This window comes from Phacochoerus africanus, chromosome 15, assembly GCF_016906955.1.
Source record: "Phacochoerus africanus isolate WHEZ1 chromosome 15, ROS_Pafr_v1, whole genome shotgun sequence".
In the NCBI taxonomy this organism is placed as follows: Eukaryota; Metazoa; Chordata; class Mammalia; order Artiodactyla; family Suidae; genus Phacochoerus; species Phacochoerus africanus.
The window spans coordinates 50,158,966-50,168,614 of record NC_062558.1 but is presented as its reverse complement, the minus strand read 5'-3'; the positions used below and the strand labels follow the sequence as shown (position 1 = coordinate 50,168,614).

The following is a 9,649-nucleotide window of genomic DNA, read 5'->3' as shown; positions in this document are numbered from 1 at the left end:
TCAATGAAACTTTAAAAGATAACAAATCAAAAAAGAAAAAAGTAATTGTTAAAAAAACCATAAACACTCAAAATTTTTTCTTCTTGATACCATCAAAATGTCAGAATGGAAGTTCCCATGTGGCACAAGGAGGTAAGGATCTGGTGTCACTGCAGCAGCCTGGGTTGCTGCTGTGGCACAGGTTTTATCCCTGGCCTGGGAACTTTTACATACATCGAGCGCAGCCAGAAAAAAAAAAAGAATGACCAAGTTAAAAAGCAAATTGGAGTTGCTGCTGTGGGGCAGTAAGAATCAGACTGTAGCGGCTCAGGTTGCTGTGGCGATGTGGATTCTGTTAGCAGCAGTGGGTTAAAGGATCTGACATTGCTGCATCTGTGGCTCAGATTCAGTCCTTGGCCAGGGAACTCCCATATGCTGTGGGTGCGGCTGTTAAAAAAATTTTTTTTTTGTCTTTTTTTAGGGCCGAACCTCTGGCATATATCCCAGGCTAGGAGTCCAATCAGAGCTGTAACCACCAGCCTACACCACAGCCACAGCAATGCAGAATCCGAGCTGTGTCTGTGACCTATACCACAGCTCATGGCAACGCCGGATCCTTAACCCACTGGGCAAAGCCAGGGATCAAACCTGAGTCCTCACGGATACAAGTCGGGTTCATTAACCTCTGAGCCACGATGGGAACGGATGCTAGTTGGGTTCACTAACTGCTGAGCCACGATGGGAACTCCAAAAATTTTTTTTTAATAAAAAATAAAAACAAATAAAGTTGCCCTGTACCTAGAGGCACACACTCAAATGCCCGCACATGTTAAGGAGAAGCTGTAAGTGAGTAAATATTGCTCAAGGAAAAACAAAACAAAACAAAAAACAAAAAAATAACCTTCACCACCGGAAACTTACTGAAATTTATTTATCTACAGTGTGAACATAAAACAAACACAAATATTTGTGATGATGATTGTTTAAAATTCAGAGTGGAAAAATAAATCTTAAAAAGGAAGCATTTGCCTATTTTTACTTTGATAATTCCTTGCTTATTGATTTGAAATAAACTCTCATTTTATTTATTTTAGGATGGAAAAATTACTGCTTACAAATGCAGATCTATGCAGATGTTGATAAACTTACTGTAAAATGCTTCTCCTACTGTTTCCTCTCAACCTGGTCTTTGCGCAGTAGTTGGCACTTAAAAAAAAAAAGTGAAACAAACCATCCTCCCCCCCCCCCCCCCCGCCATGATTTTATACTAAGAGAACAATCCTCTTGTCTCTTTCCTAACCCCCCAGGGGAATGTGCAGGGCCTCCTGCATTTCCTGCAGCACCAAGCAGGTGTTTTCCACTCGAGGACCTGTCCTCTCGTTGTGGTTCACCGGGCATGTAAATGTGGGCAAGAACCTTATTCTCTGAGACTCAGCTTGCTCGAGGGCACTTTGAGGCCAGTCCCCCTCAGTGGCTCAGTCTGCAGACTGGCCCCCTGAGCACTGGCCTACGCCATCTCAGCAGGTGCATCCTCCCTAAGAGTTTTCAAGGGGCCAAGGCAAGAGCCAAAGAGACCACCATGGGGTCATCCCCTAACTGACAACGCAAACCCAAGAAAGTTTGGGATGGGTGGTCAGGAACCAGGCATGCCACAGCTCCACCCCTGGGAGGGTGGAGGAGGGTGCTGGCTCAGCCCTGAGAGGCCCAGGAGCTGTGGTACCTGAGGGAGGCAGAGCTCTGCACAGCGGCACCATGTCCTGGGCTCTCATCCTGCTATTGCTCCTGGCCCACTGCACAGGTAAGAACCCGGGAACTCGCAGCCCCCAGCCTTTTCCTTGCCCTGCTCTGCCCCAGTGCCCACATGCCTCTGTGTTCCCAGGGTGTGGCCCTCAGCAGTTGCTGGATCAGCCGCCGTCTGTGTCCTCGTCCCTCGGAACCACAATCCACCTGGCCTGTACCTTGAGCAGGGACCTTGACATCAGCATTTACAACATCCAGTGGTACCAGCAGTGGCCCGGCCACCCTCCAAGATTCTTGCTGAGCTATTTCTCCCATTCAGACAAAATCCAGGGCCACAAGGTCCCCCCTCGCTTCTCTGGATCCAAAGACATGGCCAAGAACACGGGGTATTTGAGCATCTCTGAGCTTCAGCCTGAGGACGAGGCTGTGTATTTCTGTGCTGCCATGGTTGAGAGATTGGAGCGGGAGCGGGAGAGGGAGATGGAGAGAGAGATGAGGGAAGGAAACGAGCCTGCTGCTCCAGTGTCCCCGGCACCCTAGGAAATGCTTGCGTTGAACTAAAGGCAGAGGGATGGGAGTCCCTGTGGGCAGGAGGGTGGGGTCAGGGCTTCCTGTAAACCCCCATGAAGGCCAGATTCGAGGATTAAAGCTACTTCTGCCTTGGGAAGCTGTTTTGCTTATTGGTCTGACTGGTGTGCCGAATTTGTTCCGAGGAGGCCCCAGAGATTCTGTGAATGGTCAGGGTGAGTAGGACGCACCCAAGAACTGAGGGTGAAGGTCCCAGGAGACTGACTGGTCACGATCTGCTTGGCTGGAGCCCCTGGTCTCGTGGGTCCTGGGGAGCTGCAGGCCGACACAGCACCTTGTGGGGACACCCCTGCCAAAGACAGGACATCTATTGTCACCAGATTATGCACAGGAGTTATGGGGTAAGCAGCTTAGAAAATGCCTTAGTTAGGCCTCTGGGGCAGAGCGTGGTGCCCGGTGATGGCTGTGGACCAGGCCCTCTATTGGGCCACACGGTCCTTTGCAGTGGACTCTCCTGGCCACTGTAGGGTGTCAAGCAGCATCCCTGGGCCCTACCCACCAAACACCCTCCTGCTCCTAATTATGACAAGCAAAACTGTCCTAAGCATTGCCAAATCATCCCAGCTGAGAACCGTGGATCTAGGTGAGAGAAACGGGCAGGAAAGTGGCAGGGCTGTAAATATTTTGTGTAAAGGGCCAGATGGCACATAGTTTTGGACTTTCTGGGCCGCAAGATTGTTGTGGCAACTACTCGATTCTGTCCTTGAGGCTCAAAAGCAGCCACAGACTGTACATAAACACATAGGCATGGCTGTTTCCTATTAAACTTTCTCACAGAAACAGGCAGGGCTGGGCTGGACATGGCTCTTGGGCCACGCTTTGCTGACTTCTACTCTAGAGAAACACCCAGTTCCTGCCTCCAGGTTTTGGCCAAACGACACATCAAGGTGGCCCTCAACTCCTCCTCCCTGGAGATCCCAGAACACTGACCCTTGGGCCAGGGAAGGCCCTGAGGGCAGGAGGGACTGAGGAGCATGGCCTTGCCAAGGGGCTTGTTGGGTGAGGAGGGAATGGGGTGGGAGGGGTCCTGTACCCTGAGCCCTTGGGTGCTGGGTTAGCGTGAGCCCTGAAAGAGCGACCCGGACCTCAGGTGTCCATGCCATGTGTGTAGCTACACCTCCCACTCAGAGAGGTGCCCGACAAACCATCTCCCCTGGGATCCCAAATTTGGATGAGAAGCTCCATTTATCACAGCTGAAAAGACCCCAAACACGAGGTCCCCACAGAGCGGCAGATGTGTGTCGTATCAGCCCTTCCATGCGTTGTGTGATTCCATGCGTTAAGGATACAGCATTTCCTGAGTCTCCTGTAGTAAGAGCCTCAGCTCAGGCCAGTTCCCAGCACCCTCTGGGCTTCTACTTCCTAAAGCGCACTGAGTTGTTCCCACATCAGGCCTTTGCCCCTGGGTAGCCCAGGTTTCCAAAGGTCAGCTAGGTGGTCCCCAAAGGACTCTGTCTCTCACTTGGAACCTGACCTTCCCTTGCTTTCATCCTTTGTGATTCTGGGATTCTGAGCCACAAGAAATCCAGGGAACAGGGAGTCATGCTGGCTCCATCATCCCAACACACCTGCCCCACCAGGTTCCTGGAGGGTGGGAACCTGACCTGGGCCTCGGGCCAGCCAGAGCAAGTCCTGGATCTGGGCAGCCTCGGAAGTGTCATTTGGGTTCTAGGATAACATTTCCAGTGTTGTATGTAAAGAGGATAACTGCAGGAATTCCCACTGTGGCTCAGTGGAAGTGAACCTGACTAGTATCTGTGAGGATGTGAGTTCAATCCCTGGCCTTGCTCAATGGGTTATGGATCTGGCATTGCTGTAGCTGTAGTGTAGACTGGCAGCTGGAGTTCCAATTCGACCCCTTGCCTGTATGTCATGGGTGCGGCCCTAAAAATTAAAAAAAAAAAAAGATAATAGCTTACCAATTAATTGATATAAAGTGCTTAACCTGGGCTTGACTGTAATGGGCACTCAACGTAATAGGAGTAGCCTGGCCTTCCTCTTGTCCAATCCTTTCCTTTAGTCTGAGTCATTTCTCACCTCAACTATCATCAGGATTTCCTGCCCATCCTACTACTGCAGCCTGGACCATCCACTCCTCATCTTCATTCCTCCCAGATCCAGCCTTGCCTGTACTCCTCCTCCCTATCCTTCCATTGCCTCCCACCTTCAAAGGTACAAATGCAAGCCACACCTATCATTTCCAATTTTCTGGTGGTATGTTTTTTTAAAAAGATGCAAAGAAACAAGTGAAATGATTTTTAATAATATAGTTTATTTAATGTAATGCATCCCAAATATTATCATTTCAATGTGCAATCAACACATTGATTGCACATCAAAATCAGTTAAAGATGGTTAACTCTTTTTTGCATACTCAATCTTCAAAACCCATAAGGATCCAGCATTGTCACTACTGTAGCTCAGGTATGTCTGTGGCACAGGTTCAATCCCTGGCCCAGGGAAATTACGCATACCATGGGTGTGGCAAAACAAAAACAAATGGAAATAGAAATTGCAACTTTCATTTTAAATTAAGTAAATAAATGAATAAATCTTTAAAATCTAGTGTATATTTGGAGTTCTCATCATGGTGCAGCAGAAACAAATCCAACTAGGAACCATGAGATTGCGGGTTGGATCCCTGGACTCACTCAGTGGGTTAAGGATCTGACTGTGGCATAGGCCAGCATTTGTAGCTCCGATTGGATCCCTAGCTTGGGAACCTCCATATACCGCAAGTGAAGCCCTGAAAAGCCAAAAAAAAAAAAAATCTAGTATATATTTTTTATTTGGAGCTCATCTCAATTTGGCCAGGCCACATTCCAAGTGATAAACAGCTGTCTTGGATTGTGACAGGACAGTGCAGGTTGAAGAGATAAAATTAAGACTCCTTGGGACCTCCCGTCGTGGCTCAGCAGTAATGAACCCAACTAGTATCCACAAGGACACAGGTTCCATCCATGGCTTCACGCAGTGGACTAAGGATCAAGCATTACCATGAGCTGTGGTGTCACAGACACAGCTCTGATACTGCATTGCAGTGGCTGTGGCATAGACCAGCAGCTGCAACTGCATTTCAACCCCTAGCCTGGGAATTTCCACATGCCGGAGGTAGAGCCCTAAAAAAACAAAAAAAAAGTAAGACTCCTTTTCATGACACAGCCTTTTGCCCAGACTATGTCCCAAGTGCCATTTCTTGGGTGCTACCCTCAGTGCCTGTTTCTGCCATAGTGTGTCTGCAGTTGATCCTACCTGATGCTCTGCAATGCCTCTAAACCTTTGTCCAAGACAGCAAGACTTCCCATCCCTTTGCCATGCCCTCCAGCTGGCTGCACCAAACCTGAGATCCATAGTTATCTCCAATCTCACTCCTTGGGCACAGCTTCTCTGACCTTTTTAGGCAGTCACTGGCTTCCTGCCATGAGCTAACATTATGTTTTCCAAAATATATTTAGCACCTACCACAGATATATAAATTTATTTCACAAGTCTCTTTCCTCCATTAATCCAGAAATTCCCAGTGGGTAGGATCTGTTTAACTCACTCTTTGTATCTGATGAACAATAGGTGATAACTGAGTCGAGTGAATAGATGAATGAGTAAATGAATGCAGGACCGAATGAATTCTTGGGACCCAAAGACCCCATTATTCTGCGACCCAGGAGATGGCTGGAGTCACTGTGGTTCCCTAAGAAGGGAAAACTTGCAAATCTAGTGATTATATCCAGCAACCAGGAGTGATATGGAAGGGAAAAGTTGAAATAAGTCAATGCAGGGAAGGGAACATTGAGAAACTTTTTGAATTAATGGAGGCTAGCGATATTGGAGAGGGTCAGGTTCCCAGAATGTTGGGCTCTGTGGTCTGGAATGCAAAGTGCCCCACCCCTACCCCCAGGAGTCAGCAGGGCTCCTGACTGTGACACAGAGCAAGGTGGTGGTGGTGGTGGGGGGGGGGTGGCCTGAGAGCTGTGGTCTGTGCAAATAAATGCTTGGCACATTTCCCAAGTTTGACCCATTGGTCTTGGACATGTCACCAGGTACTGAGGACACTGAAGACCAGGGGCCCAAACATTCTGACTGAGTTAGACCCTGAGACCCTGGGGGAGGGGTCTGAGGAGACCCAGGGTCTGGGAGGGATGGAGCGTGCCAATCAGACAAAGTGAAAATGTGAGGTATCTCTGTGCACAGGCCCATGTGGTCTTGACGGGGTTTGGCGTGATGAGCTGGGGCAGGTAGCCCCGCATAAGGGGTTGGGGTGGGATTAACACACAAGAAGAGCCCTTTAGGGCACAGATGGCCCTCACATCTTGTGCTAAGTTGCATTTGTGTGATGCATTCACTACGCCCAAATCCATTCATTCATGATGGGGTGTAAAATGGGGGCATTTTCATTCCAGTAGTTTGTGTGTGTGTGTGTGTGTGTGTGTGTGTGTGTGTGTGTGTGTGTGTGTGTGTGTCTTTTTGCCTTTCAAAGGGCCACTCTGCAACCTATACCACAGCTCATGGCAACGCCGGATCCTTAACCCACTGAGCAAGGTCAGGGATTGAACCCACAACCTCATGGTTCCTAGTTGGATTCGTTAACCACTGCGCCACGACGGGAACTCCTCATTCCAGTAGTTTTGCTGGAACTTGTTTGAAGATCAAACTGAACAAGACACAATAACTATAAATGAGAGTTATTTTTGAGGACCATTACTGAAATTTGACTACTCACTACTACGGGATACTTAGGTTTGATCATGACTTTGAGACCTTTTAGGAGAATGTATCAAAACACCCTTTAACTGAATTTCTCAAAAGTTTTAGTTTCGAAATGATTCTAGATTTTCATGAAGTTGCAAAGTAGTGGTCTGAAAAGTTCCATGCACCTTTCCCCATCTTCCTCCACTGTTAACATCTTCCGTAATTAAAATACAGCATCAATACCAGGAAGTTGCTGTTGGTTCAACCCAATGTCCACACAGATGAATACTCCCCGATAAGCAGGTGAATACACCAGTGTGAGCCACAGCTGCAACCCTTCCCCACACCCGCCTCCCCCTAGACCCTGGTCTGGCCCAGGTTCCTATGAAGTCCTGGATCCCAGTGCACGTGAGACCTTGTATGTGACCTCTGAGAGTAGAGTCTCTAATTTCCCTGGTCTGGTGGAGTTCCTGAAATCAAGCCCCACTGGCCTTCAAAGCCAATTCCTTTAGGGGCTTCTCCTCCCAATTCCAGAACCCCAGGCTGGGGAGCCTGACATAAGCTCAGAGTGCTCACTCCCATGGGAGAGCCTCTGCAATGTAGTTATTCTCCAGTCTGTGGATTTCCCACCTGGGATTTGATTACATCACTAATAAGTATATGGTTAAGGATCTGGTGTTGTCACTGCAGGAGCTCAGGTCGGTGTTGCATCATGGGTTCTCCTAGCCCAGGAACTTCCACATGCCATCAGTGTGCCCCAGAAAGATAAAAAGTAAAAAAAAAAAGGAATGTCTGTATTATCAAGTTATACCCAAAGGAATAGAAAGGAGGGTCTCAAGGTCATATTTGCACACCCATGTTCATAGCAATATTATTCACAATAGCCAAAAGGTGGAAATAACCTTTTGTCCATTGAGATATAAATGGATAAACAAAATGAGGAAAATTCATACAATAGAATATTCAGCCTTAAAAAGGAAGCATATTCTGACACATCCAGCGACACAGATGGACCTTGAGGAAATGAAATAACCCAGTCACAAAAATACTGTATAATTCAACTAATACCTGAGTGAGGCACCTAGAGTGGTCCAATTCATAAAGACGGAAAGTAGAAGAGGGGTTACCTAAGTCTTGTATGTTGTGTTTTCATTTTTAGTTATCTCAAATATTTTCTAATTTCTTTTGTGATTTCTTCTTTGACTGATTAACTCCTCAGGAATGTGTTGTTTAACTTCCATATGTTTGTGAATTCTCCAAATTTCCTTCTGTTATTGATCCCTTATGTCCTTCCTTTGTAGTTGAAGAACAAACTTTGTATTATTTCAGTCCTTTTCAACTTGGTGAAACTTGTTTTAGCCCTAGCATGTAGTCTCTCTGGGAGACTGTTGGGTGTGCATTTGAGGAGAAAGGGTACAAGGCTGTGCTGGGTGGAGTGGTCTATAGGTGTTTGTGAGTTCTAGTTGGCTACAGCATTGTTCAGATCTTCCACTTCCTTGTCAACCTTCTGTCTAGTTGTTCTATTGTTGAAAGTGGAGCATTAAAGTCCCCAACTACTGTTGCTAAGAGAAGGAACTCATTTGAACAAATGAAGAACATGTTTTCTGATGACTGGGCTCAGCTCTAGGTTGAGAGGAGGATATACCTGCAAACAGTTTACCCTCCCCAAAGAAGAAACATTAGGAGTTCCCACTGTGGCTCAGCAGAAATGAACCCAACTAGTATCCATGAGGATATAGGTTCAATCCTTGGCCCCACTCAGTGGGTTAAGGATCTGGCATTGCTGCAAGCTGTGGTGTAGGTCACAGATGCAGCTCCAATTTGACACTTAGCCTGTGAACTTCCATATGCCATACCTGCAGCCCTAAAAAAAAGAAAAGTTAAGTTTAGGATAACACTACCCACCTTACACCACACTCAAAGTAAAAGAAAAGAAAAAAAAACATGAAAAAAAGGTTAAATCTCTCTTCTGTGCCCTGAAGGCTTCACTTTTCCCCATGGAGCTGGTGAGCAGTGTTCTCCTTATAGGACGGTCTGGACTGCAGCTGAGGGTGGTGGAGCTGGGAGGGTGATATCCTTAGAGGCTAACCACAACCCCTCTCCCATCTTCACTTCAGTGACTGCCTTCCAGATGGTCCCTCAAATCTGAACCCTCCTCTCATTTCCTGCATCTCATCAGCACATCCTTGACCCAGAGACACAGCTTTCCGAGGTTCAACACTCCCACAGCCCAGTTCAGCAAATGTCAGAGTGGCCCTGGGAATCGTCCCACTCTGGCCATGGTGAACGCCACCAGCCCCCATCACCTGCTGGACAAGGGCAGACACCGGATAACAAGGCCTCCAGGAGGCAGCACAGAGTGCTGTTTATACCCAAGGGACGCCATGTGTGTCCACTCTGCCCCATTTCCAGGCCACCCCAGATCTTTGGAGTCTGAATCCACATTTTCACAAGATCTCTGGTGGCTGCATGCATGTGAAAGTCTCAGAGCACTTCCTGCGCCCTCGCTATCTGCTTCAACCTCACTTGTTAAGACACTTTCACCCAAACCACAAATGTGGTCAAGCAGGTGACGATCTGAAAATGCCTCTAAGGAGCACCTTGAAACAGAAGCAAGGGAATAGGTATGCTCCTACACACGGAACACTCTCACCTC

The 9,649-nt window shown here is 47.6% G+C and overlaps 1 protein-coding gene across 1 annotated transcript; it reads left to right on the top strand.

Moving 5' to 3' along the window:
- Positions 1–1,430: 1,430 nt before the first annotated feature.
- Positions 1,431–2,386, top strand: LOC125116517 (immunoglobulin omega chain-like). The gene is made up of 2 exons (XM_047761805.1): positions 1,431–1,777; positions 1,859–2,386. The coding sequence occupies exons 1-2, from the start codon at positions 1,732–1,734 to the stop codon at positions 2,257–2,259; spliced, it is 447 nt and encodes a 148-aa protein (XP_047617761.1). The 5' UTR covers positions 1,431–1,731; the 3' UTR covers positions 2,260–2,386.
- Positions 2,387–9,649: the final 7,263 nt, after the last annotated feature.